This window comes from Ananas comosus, linkage group 25 (genome assembly GCF_001540865.1).
Source record: "Ananas comosus cultivar F153 linkage group 25, ASM154086v1, whole genome shotgun sequence".
Taxonomy (NCBI): domain Eukaryota; kingdom Viridiplantae; phylum Streptophyta; class Magnoliopsida; order Poales; family Bromeliaceae; genus Ananas; species Ananas comosus.
The window spans coordinates 3375777-3394347 of record NC_033645.1 but is presented as its reverse complement, the minus strand read 5'-3'; the positions used below and the strand labels follow the sequence as shown (position 1 = coordinate 3394347).

The 18571-nt window shown below is 42.6% G+C and overlaps 4 protein-coding genes across 8 annotated transcripts; 3 read left to right on the top strand and 1 right to left on the bottom strand.

Annotated features, from left to right (window-relative positions):
• LOC109703615 (glutathione gamma-glutamylcysteinyltransferase 1-like) lies at positions 1007-8165 on the top strand. Of its 2 annotated transcripts, none has more exons than XM_020224302.1 (8): positions 1007-1254; positions 2065-2221; positions 4764-5002; positions 5261-5424; positions 5820-5868; positions 6211-6438; positions 6856-7365; positions 7714-8165. In XM_020224302.1, the coding sequence occupies exons 1-8, from the start codon at positions 1180-1182 to the stop codon at positions 7801-7803; spliced, it is 1512 nt and encodes a 503-aa protein (XP_020079891.1). In that variant the 5' UTR covers positions 1007-1179; the 3' UTR covers positions 7804-8165. The 2 variants fall into 2 exon arrangements, with proteins under 2 accessions (XP_020079891.1, XP_020079890.1); XM_020224301.1 differs by lacking the exons at positions 1007-1254; positions 2065-2221 and adding exons at positions 3537-3712; positions 4537-4693.
• On the top strand, positions 8865-11247 carry LOC109703617 (H/ACA ribonucleoprotein complex subunit 3-like protein). 2 transcript variants are annotated; one of them, XM_020224305.1, is made up of 4 exons: positions 8865-9010; positions 9690-9760; positions 10011-10053; positions 10786-11247. In XM_020224305.1, the coding sequence occupies exons 2-4, from the start codon at positions 9707-9709 to the stop codon at positions 10881-10883; spliced, it is 195 nt and encodes a 64-aa protein (XP_020079894.1). In that variant the 5' UTR covers positions 8865-9010; positions 9690-9706; the 3' UTR covers positions 10884-11247. The 2 variants fall into 2 exon arrangements, with proteins under 2 accessions (XP_020079894.1, XP_020079895.1); XM_020224306.1 differs by having other exon boundaries at positions 8906-9010; positions 9683-9760.
• LOC109703614 (pentatricopeptide repeat-containing protein At3g04760, chloroplastic-like) lies at positions 11537-14893 on the bottom strand. 2 transcript variants are annotated; one of them, XM_020224300.1, is made up of 2 exons: positions 14267-14893; positions 11537-12910 (listed from the first exon to the last, which is right to left on the bottom strand). In XM_020224300.1, exons 1-2 carry the CDS (start codon positions 14783-14785, stop codon positions 11618-11620), a joined length of 1812 nt encoding a protein of 603 aa, XP_020079889.1. In that variant the 5' UTR covers positions 14786-14893; the 3' UTR covers positions 11537-11617. The 2 variants fall into 2 exon arrangements, with proteins under 2 accessions (XP_020079889.1, XP_020079888.1); XM_020224299.1 differs by lacking the exon at positions 14267-14893 and having other exon boundaries at positions 11537-13594.
• LOC109703616 (NADH dehydrogenase [ubiquinone] 1 alpha subcomplex subunit 13-B-like) lies at positions 13756-18459 on the top strand. 2 transcript variants are annotated; one of them, XM_020224304.1, is made up of 3 exons: positions 13756-14157; positions 17849-17920; positions 18021-18459. In XM_020224304.1, exons 1-3 carry the CDS (start codon positions 13943-13945, stop codon positions 18163-18165), a joined length of 432 nt encoding a protein of 143 aa, XP_020079893.1. In that variant the 5' UTR covers positions 13756-13942; the 3' UTR covers positions 18166-18459. The 2 variants fall into 2 exon arrangements, with proteins under 2 accessions (XP_020079893.1, XP_020079892.1); XM_020224303.1 differs by lacking the exon at positions 13756-14157 and adding an exon at positions 15160-15507.

The following is an 18571-nucleotide window of genomic DNA, read 5'->3' as shown; positions in this document are numbered from 1 at the left end:
GAGCCTGGTGGGTAGCCGCCGACAACCCGAGGACGCGGCCTGACGGGCCCGGGTCTGTCGGGGCCCACCAGCACGCCGCCGTATACGTATATGATGCGTCGCTTTCGCCAACCCCAGCGACCACCGCATATAATAATAAATAAATAAATAAATATAATACACAATATACTACTACTCGCCAACCCCATACTCCGCACGTGCCAGGAGAGCGCGAGAAATAAATTACTACTTAAACCTAGAAATACGTAACAGGTTCGGTCTTACAGGATCCAATTCGGGCCAGCCCAAAAAGGCATTTTTGGGTCGAATAGAGTATTCGGCCCAGGCCTATATTCCCATCATATTCACTCCCAACTTTGTTTGCCAATATGAACTCGATGGGCCAGGGCCAATGCTGAAGACCAACGCCACCTTTTTATATACCAAAAAAAAAATAGTATGTATAAATTTTACATTATATCAATTTAAGCGTCATTATTTTTTTTTTTTTTTGACCTTTCCAAAAGGAGATAGTGGTTTCCATATTCATGGGATTTTTTTAAAAAAAATTGCGATCAAGAGATATGCTAGGCATTTTTCAGTTTCATTCTCTTTCGCAGTTCCTGCTTTATTCGCATGACAAATTTAATTTTTTAATAATAATAAAAAATAATAAATGATATCTGTAATCGTTTGAGTATTCGAATCATATATATCATAGATTCAGTAGATTCTACATTATATCACCGTATGAAGGGTCGTTGACACGATATGTTATTTTTTTTGCCGTGAACCGCGGCTCACCTTCATGCGTTTACTCCCAGTCTCCTCACTTTAATTTTCAACGGCAAATGAAATTGGAGAATTCATAATACACTTTCCATAAAAATCAAAATAGTAGAAAAACATCCCTTTTCCGTGGAAGGGGGAAAAAATAATTTTTGATTTTTGATTTTTTTTTTTTTTTTTTATGGGGAATCAGGAAACATGCCTGTATAATCAATGCAGGTGTTGAAATCGGCAACGACACGCCGCTACTTGCTGCGCACGTACCCAAAGTCGGCGCCGAGTACTAATACTCCCAAAACAAACGAAAAGCGCCTTATAATAAGTCCTAGGTTTCTCCCGCGATTGTGCAACGTGGTCTCCGGAGGAGGAGGAGGAAGAGGAAGAGGAGGAGAAGCGGAGGTGGGGTCAGTAATGGCGGTGGCGAGTCTCTACCGGCGAATACTCCCCTCCCCTCCCGCGATCGAGTTCGCCTCTTCCGAAGGGAAGGTACTCTTCGAGTTCTCTTTCTCATCTCCTGTTCCCTTACTCGAATTATTCGATTCATTGTTCTTTGTAAAGTGAGAGATGGTGCGGTTGGAGTGATTCGATCGTCTCTTTTATCTCTCGATTTAATGGTGATTTACGCTGGAATTGTTACTTTCATTGATCAGCTATGGTTTTGTTTCAGTTCGATTAGGGTTTAGAGCTTGTTTGACGCTGCAGCGCTGTTTGATGAAGTTCTGTATGAGTAGTGTTATTACAATAATGCGCTTTCTGAAATTGAATTATAACGCAGAAGCATCAAATTGGATTTTTATTTTTTTTTTAGACTTTTCGTGCAATGGAAGCTGCAGTTTTTTCAATTTGCTAAAAGCTCAACTATAGGCTGCTGCTGCCGCTGCTGCTCGAAGCAGAAGCAGAAGCAGAAGCAAAAGCAGGGCCAAGCAGCCCCTAAGTGATCTGTATAGAAAACTACCTGCTCACAATAATTTGTCTTTTCCGCAACGTAAGGGCGTCAGTCGGAAGTAAAGATTTGGTTATCTGAGAGAGGAAGGGTTGAAATAATCTGATGGTGTGCTCAGTCTATCTGCGATATAGGATTTGTCATCTTCAGTTGTATGTTGGCATACTAGAAAGATACTGAAAAGATTTATCTAGCCACGTTGTGTATAGAAAGTTAAAGCTCTGAATTCTGAATTCTGAATTCTCGTCAGTAGTAAGGTTTTCTAAGAGAACGAGTTTTCTTTGGACTGTACTGAGTGAACTTCATAAATTTCCTATAAAACTCTGTCCTTATGTTGTAATAAATTCTTGCAGTGTCTCTTCTCCGAAGCACTTCAAGGTGGTACTATGGAAGGGTTTTTCAGACTGATTTCGTACTTCCAAACTCAATCTGAGCCTGCATACTGTGGATTGGCCAGCCTATCTGTGGTCCTCAATGCTCTTGCAATAGATCCAGGAAGAAAGTGGAAAGGTGCAATAACAAACTTTAAACTTGGGATTTAACTTTAATAGGTCGATAATTAGTTAAGATTTATTTGCAGGTCCCTGGAGATGGTTTGATGAGTCGATGTTGGATTGCTGCGAACCTTTGGAGAAAGTTAAGGCTGAAGGCATTACATTTGGAAAAGTTGCATGCTTGGCTCATTGTGCTGGAGCTAAGGTTGAAGCTTTCCGTACGAATCAAAGCANGGGTAGCCGCCGACAACCCGAGGACACGGCCTGACGGGCCCGGGTCTGTCGGGGCCCACCACCACGCCGCCGTATGCGTATACGATGCGTCGCTTTCGCCAACCCCAGCGACCACCGCATATAATAATAAATAAATAAAAATATATAATACAATACTACTACTCGCCGACCCCATACTCCGCACTTACCAGGAGAGCGCGAGAATTAAATTACTACTTAAACCTAGAAATAAGTAACAGGTTCGGTCTTACAGGATCCAATTCGGCCCAGCCCAAAAAGACCTTTTTGGGTCGAATAGATTATTCGGCCCCGGCTCATATTCCCATCATCTCCACTCCCGAGTTTGTTTGCTATTTGAACTCGACGGGCCAATGCTGGAGACCAACGCTGAAGACCAACGCCACCTTTTTATATACCAAAAAAAAAAAATAGTATGTATAAATTTTACATTATATCAATTTAAGCGTCATTATTTTTTTTTTGACCTTTCCAAAAGGAGATAGTGGTTTCCATATTCATGGGATTTTTTTTTTTTAAATTGCGATCAATGCTAGGCATTTTTCGGTTTCGTTCTCTTTCGCAGTTCCTGCTTTATTCGCATGCCAAATTTAATTTAATAATAATAATAAATAATAAATGATATCAGTAATCGTTTGAGTATTCGAATCATATATATATCATAGATTCAGCAGATTCTATATTATATCTGAAAATATAATAAAAAAATCATGCACCGTATGAAGGGTCGTTGACACGATATGTTATTTTTTTTTGCCGTGAACCGCGGCTCACCTTCATGCGTTTACTCCCAGTCTCCCCACTTTAATTTTCAACGGCAAATGAAATTGGAGAATTCATAAATACACTTTCCGTAAAAATCAAAATAGTAGAAAAACTTCCCTTTTCCGTGGAAGGGGGAAAATTTTTTTTTTTGATTTTTGATTTTTGATTTTTTTTTTTTTTTTTTTATGGGGAATCAGGAAACATGCCTGTATAATCAATGCAGGTGTTGAAATCGGCAACGACACGCCGCTACTTGCTGCGCACGTACCCAAAGTCGGCGCCGAGTACTAATAATCCCAAAACAAACGAAAAGCGCCTTATAATAAGCCCTAGGTTTCTCCCGCGTTTGTGCAACGTGGTCTCCGGCGGAGTAGGAGGAAGAGGAAGACGAGGAGAAGCGGAGGTGGGGACAGTAATGGCGGTGGCGAGTCTCTACCGGCGAATACTCCCCTCCCCTCCCGCGATCGAGTTCGCCTCTTCCGAAGGGAAGGTACTCTTCGAGTTCTCTTTCTCATCTCCTGTTCCCTTACTCGAATTATTCGATTCATTGTTCTTTGTAGAGTAAGAGATGGTGCGGTTGGAGTGATTCGATCGTCTCTTTTATCTCTCGATTTAATGGTGATTTACGCTGGAATTGTTACTTTCATTGATCAGCTATGGTTTTGTTTCAGTTCGATTAGGGTTTAGAGCTTGTTTGACGCTGCAGCGCTGTTTGATGAAGTTCTGTATGAGTAGTGTTATTACAATAATGCGCTTTCTGAAATTGAATTATAACGCAGAAGCATCAAATTGGATTTTTATTTTTTTTTTGAGACTTTTGGTGCAATGGAAGCTGCAGTTTTTTCAATTTGCTAAAAGCTCAACTATAGGCTGCTGCTGCTGCTGCTGCTCGAAGCAGAAGCAGAAGCAGAAGCAGAAGCAAAAGCAGGGCCAAGCAGCCCCTAAGTGATCTGTATAGAAAACTACCTGCTTACAATAATTTGTCTTTACCGCAACATAAGGGAGTCAGTTGAAAGTAAAGATTTGGTTATCTGAGAGAGTAAGGGTTGGAATAATCTGATGGTGTGCCCAGTCTATCTGCGATATAGGATTTGTCATCTTCAGTTGTATGTTGGCATACTAGAAAGATGCTAAAAAGATTTATCTAGCCACGTTCTGTATAGAAAGTTAAAGCTCTGAATTCTGAATTCTGAATTCTGAATTCTCGTCAGTAGTAAGGTTTTCTAAGAGAATGAGTTTTCTTTGGACTGTACTGAGTGAACTTCATAAATTTCCTATAAAACTCTGTCCTTATGTTGTAATAAATTCTTGCAGTGTCTCTTCTCCGAAGCACTTCAAGGTGGTACTATGGAAGGGTTTTTCAGACTGATTTCGTACTTCCAAACTCAATCTGAGCCTGCATACTGCGGATTGGCCAGCCTATCTGTGGTCCTCAATGCTCTTGCAATAGATCCGGGAAGAAAGTGGAAAGGTGCAATAACAAACTTTAAACTTGGGATTTAACTTTAATAGGTCGATAATTAGTTAAGATTTATTTGCAGGTCCCTGGAGATGGTTTGATGAGTCGATGTTGGATTGCTGCGAACCTTTGGAGAAAGTTAAGGCTGAAGGCATTACATTTGGAAAAGTTGCATGCTTGGCTCATTGTGCTGGAGCTAAGGTTGAAGCTTTCCGTACGAATCAAAGCACAATTGATGAATTCCGCAAGTATGTCATGCAATGTGCTTCCTCCGAAGAATCCCACATGATTGCATCATACCACAGGAAACATTTCAAGCAGGTAATATTCCAATTCTAGTGCAAATAGTACATCTCTTGGTTTATAAGAGCTTATTACTCTTCCAGATTTTTGTATTTTCAGCAGTTTATTGCTTTATGCCCTTGAACTTCCATTGATGTGCTCAAGAATAAACTTCTGTAGCTTATTGGTTAATTTATGTGCACAACATTACTATTGGTACTTTTTTTTTCCATAGATATTTGTTTTATTTTCAGTGTTAGGATTGGCGTCTTATTGATTTATGTCATATATTTGCAGACAGGGACCGGTCATTTTTCACCAATCGGTGGTTATCATGCTGGAAGAGACATGGCGCTCATTTTGGATGTTGCTCGATTTAAGTACCCTCCCCATTGGGTGCCTCTGACACTTCTTTGGGAAGCCATGAATACAATTGACGAAGCAACAGGATGTCCAAGGGGGTATGGATAGCTGCTGTAGTGCAATAACATGGATTTTTTTTTTTAAGTTGAAAATGTATCTCAACTTTTGGTTTTTCGGATGTTAGTTTTTTCTTTGATTGACTTGGGGATTGTGTTATAATTAATGCTCTGTTAGTTTCCATTGTTAACTCTTTATTGAATTCACAACTCTATCAGGTGAAGTCATTTCATTTGACGGAATTGCTGTAGAATTTATGGGATCCCCAATTTAAGTGATGGATTAACTTTGATCTAAGCAACGAAAATTGAGGGGGCCCTCAAAAGACAGATAGTGAGAGGAGGAAGGATGGAGGGATGGAGGGAGATCTTACTTACAATTCATGCATTCTTCTGATTTTAAATTTAAAATTTAAAATTTTTTTTATCCCCCACAGGTTTATGCTTATTTCAAGACTTCAGAAGGCTCCATTGCTTTATACCCTGGTAATTTTTTATTTTGACTTTTGGGATCTGTTCATTTCAGTTCAGTTTAAGTGATGTACATTAGTACATAAAATGCTAATAGATAATATTAATCTCTTATATGAGTTTTTTTAGACTTAGGTGTGGCATAATATTGCTAATATTTTGTTGTTAATAATAAGAAGCAACAGCGTCCATTCTATAATTGTTAAACATAGTTGCATGATTGTCATCTCTTTGTACAATTTGCATCCTCATCTATTCAATTCTTTTCTTATATCTGTTCTGTGTACACATTTAACTCTTTGCATTATTTTTCATGCTTATGAAGAGATGTTAATTTAATTTTGGTCCAATCTGTAGAGCTGCAGACACGAGAGCTGGCTCAGCATGGCAAAGTATTTGGTCGATGAGGTGCCTATTCTTTTAAAGTCTGAAACTCTAGACAGTGTGCCCGCAGTACTCTCCCTATTTATTAAATCACTCCCTTCCAGTGCTGGTGATTTCATTAAGTGGGTTGCAGAAGTTCGGAGGCAAGAGGAAGGTGGTTCAACCTTAAGCAATGAGGAGAAAGCGAGGCTTGCCCTGAAGGTTTCCATTTACCTCATTTTTTGTGCATATACATAACGCCCTGCAAAATCATATTAAAAAAATATATCCTTGTAAAAGTGTGAATCTTCATATCCCCCCCTAGCAAGTGCTACAGTAATACCAGTGTCTTTAGTTGGGAGGCCATCAAATTAATGGATGGAAGTTAGTTTCATATAAGAAAAGTTGTTTTTTTAGAGAGGGACTGTTCTGTGAGCACGGGTATATAAGTAAGAAATTAAGTTTCTGACTGGTGTATAGGTAAAATCTGATTTTCCAGGAATATATTTCTAACTAGATGATTTGCAGGGTGTACACGTAGGGATCTCGTTTCTTTTGTCATGATCTCTCTCTCTCTCTCTCTCTCTCTCTCTCTCTCTCTCTCTCAAAAGATTCATATGCTTGCTTGCTGGACTTCAGGAAGAGGTGCTGCGACAAGTTCATGACACTGAACTGTTCAAAGTCATAAAAGAATTACTACTATCTTCTGCTAGTCCTTGTTGCCTCAATTTGTCATCTTCTTCTGACAATGATTCGTTGCCTGAAATTGCGGCTAATATCTGTTGCCAAGGGGCTGCACTTTTAACCGGGAATTTCCTCATGCGCGAAGGGATCTGCTGCAAGGGTACATGTTTGAAATGCTTGAAGAATAATGGGGATGGCCATGCGACTATTGTTTCTGGGACAGTGGTTTCGGGCGGCAATAAACAAGGTGTTGATGTGCTTGTACCTGTTTCACCTGCTAAACCCGTTTGTTGTTCAGGCTTGAGTAGTTGCACTATGATGCATCCTGCAAGCAATGATGTTTTAACTGTTCTTTTGTTGGCTTTACCTCCCCGAACCTGGTCGGATATCAAAGATCAGAGGTTATCTGATGAAATTCAAGGTCTAGTTTCGACAGATAAACTTCCGGATCTTCTTCATGATGAGGTACTTTTTACAAGATCTTTCCAGATGTTCTCCACCATTTTACAACTTTGATTTTTGCTTACCTTCTGAAAGTTATTTGACTCGCCATATATCGTAAACAAATTTCTACCCAATGAACTGCGTTAAACTCTTTGATGCCATGCAGTAAATTTGTAAAAATTCATCCTTATAATTTACGCCTAAGGCTTAGTAAGTTTCTATTTGAAACTCTCTCCAGCCACATGCTGTTTCAACTTCATGCATCATGGTCTATATCAAACTATCAGTAATGTTTGGTTAAATTTCTTTATGACTTGTGATCGGACAACTCACTGAAATGAGATACTCTCTTCGGATGGTCGTACGCAGGTTTTGCATTTGAGGCAGCAGCTTCATTTTCTAAAGAGATGCAAAGACAAAGAGGTGGACAACGATCCAGTAGTTCCTTCAAGTTCTTAACTAATTGTTTAACTGTTGCAACAAAGTGTAGGTACCATTATTTATGAGGAAAGGGCAACTCCTATTACTGTTTTGTTCATTACAAAGCCAACAACAGGGACAGTTTTTTCAAGTAATAAGTTTTTTGTTCAGGGCAATTGATTGTAGTATTTAAGGTGACACCTTGATGGTTGATGAGCAGCACTGGAAATATGCCTTACATTTCACTTGACATTGTTTCAGTTAGTTTTTATTTTATAATTTTGTTTTACTCAGATTTTCTTTTGTGTACTAATTAATGTGGATTGGACTTGTTCTTACAAGGATTGAAATTTTCAGTATATTTTTTTGGCTTCTTACCGAAATAACCGGGCCGAAAGAAAGCTTGGTTGTGCGAGTTCTCAGGTGTGCTTAAAATTGGGAAATCTGCCTGGCAGGCAGGTTTAGAGCCTGTTAGTTTCTCTGAATGTCTCTTTGGGAAGTAGCCAGATTATGAATGAAACTTACAATATCCAATATCTAGAGAGCTTTCCTGAAGTCTGTAATTTTGGTCAGTCCTGTAAGAGATTTATGCGCGACGCTGTCACGCGAACGATGTGATGTCTTCAACTAATCACATTTAAACTTTAGGACTCACCCATTCCACAGTTTTCTACAGTTTTACGTGGAATCAAACACACCCTTAGTATATTATTATTTATATTATTTAGTGCGCCGGGTGTATCCCGACATTCAATACACCGTAATCTTAAAATTGTGCGCTACAAGTCTTAGAATCAACTGGAACTTAATTTGTTGATTATATTCTATAATATTTAATATTAAATGGTGTAGATCGTAGCTGAAATTTGATTTATATGTTAAAATAGCAAATGTCAAAAATTAATTGTGGTTTATTAGGTACACCAAGAATCAAAATCAAAAAAATAATAAATATATAATCATACCAAAAACAAGTTGCCGGTACATGGGGTGTACTGCTACAGCCGGTGCAGGTAATAATTTCTTCTTCGGAACGCTCCTTTATTGGGCTGAGCCCGTATAGGCGGGATCCGGCCCAATAAATTGGCCCTCCAAACCCTTTTCCGAAACTTTACCATAAACCCTTTAAATAAATTCCTCCTCTTCCTCGAACCCTCTCGCCTCCGATTCCGAACTCGCGCTCTCCTCCTCTCTCCGCGTTGCTCTCTCTCTCCTCGCGCTCGCCTCCTATCGATTCTCTAAGCAGGTGACGAAGATCTACGATTACTTCTCGCTTAAATCTTCTTCTATTCGATGCCTAACTTTTTTTTTGTCCTTTTTTGTTGATTTATAGCCCTAATAACTTCGTTAGGGTTAATCTGTCTACAAAGCACTACTGCTTCGTTGTTCTTCACATGGTGTTGTTTCTGCACGATTTGGAGCTAAAAAGTTATTTTTTTGGGTTGTTTTTGTTGATTTTTGTATACTCTAAATAAGGTTTAAGTCGATCATATCGTAGAAAAATGTCATCTTTTGTTGGATTTTTTTTTTCTTTTAATGACCAAAGGATAGAATTGGAGAGAGGTTAGGGACTAAAGTGTTCAGGTGAGAAGTTTTGAGACTAGAATCGAAATTTTAGGGTGCTATACTAACTATCCATATGTTTTACCGTGGTATTTTTCTGTTTTTAAATGTAAATATCATATGGAAAGATTTGCCAGAGGTTCTCAGTGGGGCTTATATAATGTGTGAAGATTAATCTTGTTGGAAATTTTTTTTTAAGTATAAATTAGTAAAAGAACAAGAACTATCAAAATAAGGGTGAGTAGTACCGACCAAATATATTTGCTTATAAGAATAGTAGAGATCAGTATCTTCCATTTCTTCTCTCTGTTCATTGAAGTGATTATTTATTTTCTCATTGCTTTAACTTTTGAAGTTCATAGGAATTTCTCTCTAAAAGATGTATCTTCAGTTCTACATCAATGAAAACGGGGACAAGGTCTACACAACAAAGGTAACTCCTTTCTGTTTTAACTTACTTTTAATATTTTTCACAGGCTTATCTGAATGTCACTGTCCATTGACTTCTTAATAAGTTTTCTGCCTTCGGTTTTGCATCTGCAGCGAAATAAGCTTATCGACCTGGACGGCATATTTTACATCTGTTAATTCCTTTATAGTTCCTCAATTTTGAAGGATTTTAAGTCGTCAAGTTCTCGTTGCTTGGTTCATGCTATTGACAATTTTGTCCTGTCATCCTGCAGAAAGAATCTCCTCTCGGGGTGGCAACACAATCTGCTCACCCAGGTAGACTTGATATTTTACTTTTCTTTTTGAAGTATAACTGCTTCTATCTTGGTAGAATTAGCTGTTGAACCTAAAGGAATTAGAACACCTTGGTTTCTTGACTTATTTGATTACTGTTTATAATGTTCTGATATACCTGGAATAGAATTGTGTGCATATTTTATTAGAATATCTAGATTCAGATATTTATGTGCTTGTGCACATAAACATTTTTTTTCTTAGCCTTATACGAAATGATGCAACCAGAAAATATCGACACGTTGGTGCTCTTTAAGGGTGTGCCAATTTACGGATTGCTTTTCTTCTTTCAACAAGAAGACCTGCTTCTTGTAATATCTGAGTAAAGCGTTTCATGCCAAGTGTAGGGTTTTGCTGCTATATAAACTGGTAGCTAGAAAGGACAGCTTTGGCTTTTTGGTATGACAGCCTCTCATTGAAAATATGTTGGTCTTATTGAATTAACAAAACTAGGTGTATTGTATTACGTATCTGAATGGGAACAAATATTTCTCACAGTACTCGATCCATGAAATGCTAAATGCTTCTTGTAAGCTATCTGAAAGAAAAAGATGCTTTGAAATGCTAGGATATCAGAATATGTAAAAAGTTATGCTTGATTTATCTTTCTATTTTGGTATGTTGAATGCTGCGTTCCACGTGCAATCTGCTCATCTACTGTTTTTTGCGGGGAAAAAAAGCTTAATGTGCTTATATTCGTATCTGATGGTGCAGCTCGCTTCTCCCCTGATGACAAGTACTCTAAAGAGCGGTATCTTTTGAAGAAGCGGTTCGGGTTGCTCCCTACCCAGAAGCCACCTCCCAAGTACTGAGGAAATTTGCAGTACTATGCTCCTAGTTTGATGCAGAGTTATTTGGTATTTTGAAGCAAATGATGTGTTGAATTGAAGATTATATCAGTCATAGCTAGTAGTGATCTGGTGTGGTTATTTTGTCGTAATCGGAGAGATAGCTTTGTGCTGATGAATTTGGTCGTAGCGTGCTTTTGTGAGATGAAATTGTGGCTCTTATAAGCAGTGCTTTTGTGGAAGTCGTTATTGATTAGAACTTAAAAGCAGTAGATACCTTCTGTTCTCCTCTTCTATTTTTTTATTGGTAGATAGATATCTATTGGATCACGGCGTGTAGTACTTTGAGAAACCTTGCAGATGTGAACGATCTCCCTTTCTATTGCTATTTGCAGGATCAAAGGATGGAAATATATGGATAAGGTGCTTTAATTTGAAGCTGTAACAGGGGCGTGCGCATAAAATTTGATAAAAACAATTTACCTTAAGCACCATACAATCTGGTGGTTTGTTTATGTACTGCAGAGAACGAATTGAATCAGAGCGTCCAGGAAAAGAAATCATGAGGTTCGAACAAGTAAAAGCTTTGCTAACTAATTAACAGCATTATGCTGGTTGGTTTGATTTGAAGTCTAAAAGATTGCCAACGCAATAGAGAATTCACAGAGGCACCCAAATCCTGAAACAAATAACAAACATTTTTTAACTTGTTCTGTGCTGTGGCCCCTAAACCCATGTTCAAAACAACCAGAAATCATCTATCTCTCCTGTGGGATCTCTTTGTACAAGTTGAGCATAGGAAATGTTCTATTCAATCTCTTGAGGGAATCCTCCGAGAGCACATTTTTAGCAGCAAGCTCCCTAGCCAATCCCATGGCCTCTCCTCTATGCCCAGCATAGGCAATCCCCTCCACCAAAAGTATATAACTGGTCTCATTTGGCTCGCATCCTCTCTCCACCATCTCCGCAAATATGTCGATCGCGGCTTCGATCCTGTGGGCTTTACAGAATCCGAGAAGCACCGTGTTATACGTGATGACCGTCGGCTCGAATCCGCTTCTCTCCATATCGCTCATCAACTCCAGTGCTTCGTCCACCATTCCATCTCTACACAAGCAAGAAGTTAGCACGTTGTAAGTAACCTCGTCGGGGTCGATTCCTTTCTCCATCATCTCCGACACCATCTTAAGAGCCTTCGTCCGATTCCCGCTGTTCCAGAGCCCGCCGACGATCGCGTTATACGTACTCACGTTCGGGGTGCAGCCCGTCTCCCCGAGCTTCTCCAAAACCACTAAAGCCTGGTCGGCATTTCCTCTCTTACAGAGTGCTGACAGAATCGTGTTGTAGTTCACGATATCGGGCAGGCACCCGCTGGAGATCATGTAGTCCATGAATTCGATTGCTAGCTCCAATTTGCCATCTTTGCAGTAAGCCGAGATCAGCGGATCGAAGCAGTATGTATCGGGCTTCAGCCCTCGCTTGATCATGTCCTTTATCAATTCTCTCGCCCTCTCCGCCATTCCTTCCTGGCACAAGGAGCTGATCAACACACTGTAGGTGACGTTATTCGGCCGGCATCCTCTCCCGACCATTTCGTCGAGCAACTTCTCCGCATCGTGCCACCTCTTCCGGTTCAGCAAGCCGCGGAGCAATACGTTGTACGAAATCACATCGGGCTGGCACCCGCGCGACGGCAAGCTGTCCAAGAACTCGCGCGCGGCGTCCAGCGACCCTTCCTTGCACATCCCTCTGAGGATGGCGTTGTAAGTGTAGTTATCGGGGCGGAGGCCCCTCAGAGACATTTCGTCGAGCAGCTTCAGCGCCTCCTCGACGCCGCCTCGGGCGACGGTGGCTTCGATGAGGATGGTGTAGGTGACGACGGTGGGCCGGCAGTCGTCGTCGAGCAGGTCGTGGAGGGCTTTGAGGGCGAGGTCGAGCTTGCCCTTGGCGCAGAGGCTGCCGATGAGGATGTTGTGGGTGACGGCGTCGGGAGGGCAGCGGCGGGCGCGCATGCGGGCGAGGGCGCGGACGGCGCAGGCGATGCGGTTGGCCTTGCAGAGGCCGGCGACGAGGGCGTTGTAGGCGAAGACGTCGGGGGCGCCGTGGGACTCGAGGAGGTGCATGACGCGCTCGGCCTTGGCCGGGTGGCCGGCGCTGAAGAGGGCCTTGATGAGCTTGGTGCAGAGGACCACGTCGGGCCTGTAGCCCCTGCCCACCATGTACTCCAGGAAGTAGAGCGACTCGCCGTAGTTCCCGGCCTTGTAGCTGCGGTTGAGGAGCTTCGTGTAGTGGCTCTCCTTCGGGTCCATGGCGGCCGTGTGGGCCGGCTTCGAAGGAGAAGCAGAAGCAGCACCAGCACCAGCTCCTCTGAGAGCGATCGGATGGGTTGGTGAGGAGGCTTTTGTTCTCACCATAGCGTGTCTGCACGGGAATGTGGAGGGGTTGAGGTTGGACCTGCGTGGGGGAGGAGGAGGAGGAGGAGGAGGAGGTGGAGACTGGGATGGGAGGAAGTGGGGGAAGAGCTCGGAGAGGGAGATGGTCATTGTGGGAGCTGAGGTTGTAACAGTGAGCATTAATTACTAAGCCATTATAAAGTAACCCATGCACGAGGAGGAGCGAAGAAGATGAAGAAGAAGAAGAAGAAGAAGAAGAAGAGAGTGAGAGAGAGGAGCTCCGCCCACTTACTACTGGGGAACATGGGAGGAGGGAGGCCACCGCCCACTGGCCAGGTTCGAGATAAGGTAAAAGGTGTTGAGGGGATTTTGTGACTCCTCCCCTCATTCTCGGGACCCACGTTGCAGGAGGACCTATTTCTAAAATGTCATATGCTTGAGGGGCCTCCATGCAAATTTACATGTACTGCTTCGCAATTTCCAATTTCTACCAGGGGCCGGATCGGGGTCGAACCCTCCTCTCAAACAACTTCTCTCTCATTTTCTTCGTACCATCTCCATTCCCCATTCCAATATCATCGTCTCTCTCCTTCCGCAGCAGCAACTGGTACTGGTACTGGTAGTAATAGGAGGAGGAGGAGGAGGAGGAGGAGGAGGAGATCATCGTCGGAGATCATCTCATCGTCGGAGATGACGGAGTCGTTGGTGCGGAAGAAGCCCGGGATGGCGAGCGTGCGGGAGATGCCGGTGCTGCAGGACGGTCCCCCGCCGGGCGGGTTCCCCCCAGTGCGCTACGCCCGCCGCATCCCCTCCAACGGCCCCAGCGCCGCCGCCATCTTCCTCACCGCCTTCGGCGCCTTCGCCTGGGGCATGTACCAGGTCGGCAAGGGCAACAAGATCCGACGGTACGCCCTCCTCCTTTACATCTCTTCTCCCTCTTCTTACCTAGGGTTTTGTTGGTACTCCCTGCGGATCTCGCCGTCCTCGCGATTTAATTGTTANGATGCGGTTGGCCTTGCAGAGGCCGGCGACGAGGGCGTTGTAGGCGAAGACGTCGGGGGCGCCGTGGGACTCGAGGAGGTGCATGACGCGCTCGGCCTTGGCCGGGTGGCCGGCGCTGAAGAGGGCCTTGATGAGCTTGGTGCAGAGGACCACGTCGGGCCTGTAGCCCCTGCCCACCATGTACTCCAGGAAGTAGAGCGACTCGCCGTAGTTCCCGGCCTTGTAGCTGCGGTTGAGGAGCTTCGTGTAGTGGCTCTCCTTCGGGTCCATGGCGGCCGTGTGGGCCGGCTTCGAAGGAGAAGCAGAAGCAGCACCAGCACCAGCTCCTCTGAGAGCGATCGGATGGGTTGGTGAGGAGGCTTTTGTTCTCACCATAGCGTATCTGCACGGGAATGAGGAGGGGTTGGGGTTGGACCTGCGTGGGGGAGGAGGAGGAGGAGGAGGAGGTGGAGACTGGGATGGGAGGGAGTGGGGGAAGAGCTCGGAGAGGGAGATGGTCATTGTGGGAGCTGAGGTTGTAACAGTGAGCATTAATTACTAAGCCATTATAAAGTAACCCATGCACGAGGAGGAGCGAAGAAGATGAAGAAGAAGAAGAAGAAGAAGAAGAAGAGAGTGGGAGAGAGGAGCTCCGCCCACTTACTACTGGGGAACAAGGGAGGAGGGAGGCCACCGCCCACTGGCCAGGTTCGAGATAAGGTAAAAGGTAATGAGGGGATTTTGTGACTCCTCCCTCACTCTCGGGACCCACGTTGCAGGAGGACCGATTTCTAAAACGTCACATGCTTGTGGGGCCCCCATGCAAATTTACACGTACTGTTTCGCAATTTCCAATTTCTACTAGGGGCCGGGTCGGAGTCGAAGTCGAACCCTACTCTCAAACAACTTCTCTCTTCGTGCCATTTCCATTCCCCATTCCAATATCATCGTCTCTCTCCTTCCGCAGCAGCAACTGGTACTGGTACTGGTACTGGTCCTGGTCCTGGTAGTAATAGGAGGAGGAGGAGGAGGAGGAGGAGGAGGAGATCATCGTCGGAGATGACGGAGTCGTTGGTGCGGAAGAAGCCCGGGATGGCGAGCGTGCGGGAGATGCCGGTGCTGCAGGACGGTCCCCCGCCGGGCGGGTTCCCCCCAGTGCGCTACGCCCGCCGCATCCCCTCCAAGGGCCCCAGCGCCGCCGCCATCTTCCTCACCGCCTTCGGCGCCTTCGCCTGGGGCATGTACCAGGTCGGCAAGGGCAACAAGATCCGACGGTACGCCTTCCTCCTTTCCATCTCTTCTCCCTCTTCTTACCTAGGGTTTTGTTGGTACTCCCTTCGGATCTCGCCGTCCTCGCGATTTAATTGTTAAAAATATGTTTTTTATTATTTATTTTTCTTTTTTTAGGATCTTGCTTGCGGTTGATTGTTTGTAGGAACAAGTAGAGTGCTTACGGTTTGCTGCTGCTTCTTAATCGGGGGATCGATGCTAGTTAAAGTTGGTGTTTTGATTTAGGACTTTGTGGCGGAATGTTATCTCCTTTAGATCACTTTTACCGCTTACCGATTGTTGCGCGAAACGCATAATTGTTGCGTTACCGTCGCCAGCAGTTGGCGCTTTGTTGCTTGGGAATCTAATCTAACAGTGCAAACCATGAGCTTGAAGTTGAATCCCTCTTCCTTGAGAAGTCTAACAGTAGTACATAGGAGCCCACTTTTACTTATAACCTTTCTGCCCTTCTTCCTGGGCATGTGAGTGGCTGAAGACGCAAACTGTTTCAAACTCGGCATCTGAACCCTCCTTTTATTTCTCTCCTAATCAAGCCCACGAGCAAGTTCGAAGAACTAATAGTTCATTATTTAGCTTCTGTAAAGAAGGAGAAACACTAGGGCAAAATTGGCCCGTCCTATAGTGAAAAATTCAAGGATCATGTCACTTGAGAAAAGGGAAGGACATTGAAGGTTCATATGCTCGTTAACCCCAAATTATCTGACCATTTAATCTCAATGGTATGCCGGAGAATCCTGTCGGTTAAGAATAGCCTCTGGCCAATTTGTTTCTTGAATGCTTGCCTCCGCTCTTGTGTTTCCGTTTTTTACCCTCTCTCTCACCGTCATAATGCACATGAAGTGCTTACGCAGCATGTAATGGTACCTGCTTTGTCTCTTTTCTTTTCTTTCCTCTCTTTTTTCTGTTTTTTTTTTGAGAAAATTTCTTTGTCTCTATTAATATTTGTTATAACGTGCGTGATTTTTGGTTGTGGATCTTTGCTTACATGGAGTTAATGAAATGTAGGATAATCTTTAACCCTTCAGGAATCAAGGTGAGGTAGAAGTGGCTCCAGGTCGTTAGAAATAGGTAAGTGATAACTTGAGAGAGGTTTAAGAGACTAAATCAAGTTGTGGATTGCTTTTGATGCTAGCATCTCATAGGAGCTTCAATAATTAACTTCAGGGAGAATTTTTTGCTTCTTATTGAAGAGGAGAGGAGAATGACTACTGTTCTAACAAATGAAGGAAAGAAACATAAGCATGAAGATTTCTAGGGAAAGCAGTAAAGTGTAATCTAAGTTTTGGAATATAAATTTCCCTTGAAACTTATTTTACAAACAGTTTTCTTCCTGATCGCAGATGCATTAAGGGCAGCTGAATGTGCTCCTGCTTCTGTTCGATATTTATTATGAAATTTATGTGTAAATACATTTTGGAACCAAACTAGTGGTAAGTGAAATGCCAATGACTAACTCAAATGGTGGTTATTTTGACGTGTACCTTAGAAACCCTTGTTGCCTCAACCTTATATAAGCAATTTGACTTGTTTTTCTGTTGATTTGTCGGGTGGTACAAAGTGAAATATCTTGTCTTATCAAGATCCTTCACATATATACACCATTCTCCTATTAAGATCTTTAAATTGTTACCCTACTAATTCACGGCCAAAAATGAAAAAAAGCAACAATGACAAATAGGCTGCGGATCACTTCTTATATGCGTAGTAATTATGTTCAGAGCACATAGCTTATGTCTATTATTGAGATATTTGACAGATCTTCAGATGTTTGGTTCAGAATTATACTGAACACGTTATTTTTTTTTTTTTATCTAGGTGCGATGATGCCACCATATACCTGGCGATGATTAACATTTTTCCTTTCCCGACAATCAGTAGGATCTAAATACTATATTTTCTTGGTCAAGTGATAAAAGCATGGACCATGAGTTAGGTTGTTATAGTGAATGTTTTTAACAAGATCAGTGTTATCAGACAACAATTTGGAGCTACCTCCTTTGGGTCTGCTGTATGAATCATTGTTGCTTCAGAGAGCTTGTTGTGATTATCTAATCAAATGCATGGTGCATGTGCATATTGTAAGTAGAACATAACATTGGTAATGATCTTATTTGCCTTGATAACTCAACATGCCTTTTCTCTTACCGCTCAATGTTATTATGTGTTCCAACATGACATGCTTTTTATCCATGATTACTCAACTATTCTCGTTACAGTGGGTGGCTCGAAGCCTCCGCTTACTTGTCAGATGTCACAACTTTCCGTTATGTAGATATTAGTGAGCTCATGGAACTGAAAATTTACTCTTTTTTATGTTTATATTAGTGCGCTTAAGGAAGAGAAAATTGCTGCTCGCTGCGCGATACTTCCCATTCTTCAAGCCGAAGAAGATGAGAGGCATGGAACTATTTCTTTTCCGTCTTTTCTTCAATTCTACTTCTGTCATCTTCATCACCTTACTTGAATATGAATTTGCTGTTTAATTAACTGTTCGTAGATATGTAAAAGAATGGAAGAAGTATCTCGAGGAGGAGGCGAGGATTATGAAAGACGTGCCTGGCTGGAAGGTCGGGGAAAGCGTGTACCACTCTGGCAGATGGACGCCTCCGGCGACTGGCGAGCTGCGACCTGATGTCTGGTGAGAGCCTAAATCAGGCTTCAACCTTGGTTCCATCTTTGGTTCCTTTCGAATGTCTTAAAGTGGGAGAACTTGCATTTCTAATGATAATAATCAATCCGTGTGCGTTAGACTCATGGAGTATATGTATAATTTCGCCGGCATTGACCGGCGAAGTATGTGTCTTCTTCTTAGCTTTTGATTGACTCAGATTTTGGTGTTCTTATGTTTAAAAACTAATGGCTTTATACGATTGATGGGTCAAATGGAGTGCCAAATTTACATTCCAAATTTCAGTTTTGGCATTTTTGGTTCTGCATTTCTATGTGCTGCTTTCATTTTACTCGCTGGAGAGAATAAATTGGTTATTTGTCCTTTTCAGATCTACCTTTTTGTGTGTTTAGAGAAGGCGATCATCCTCATATTTCCTC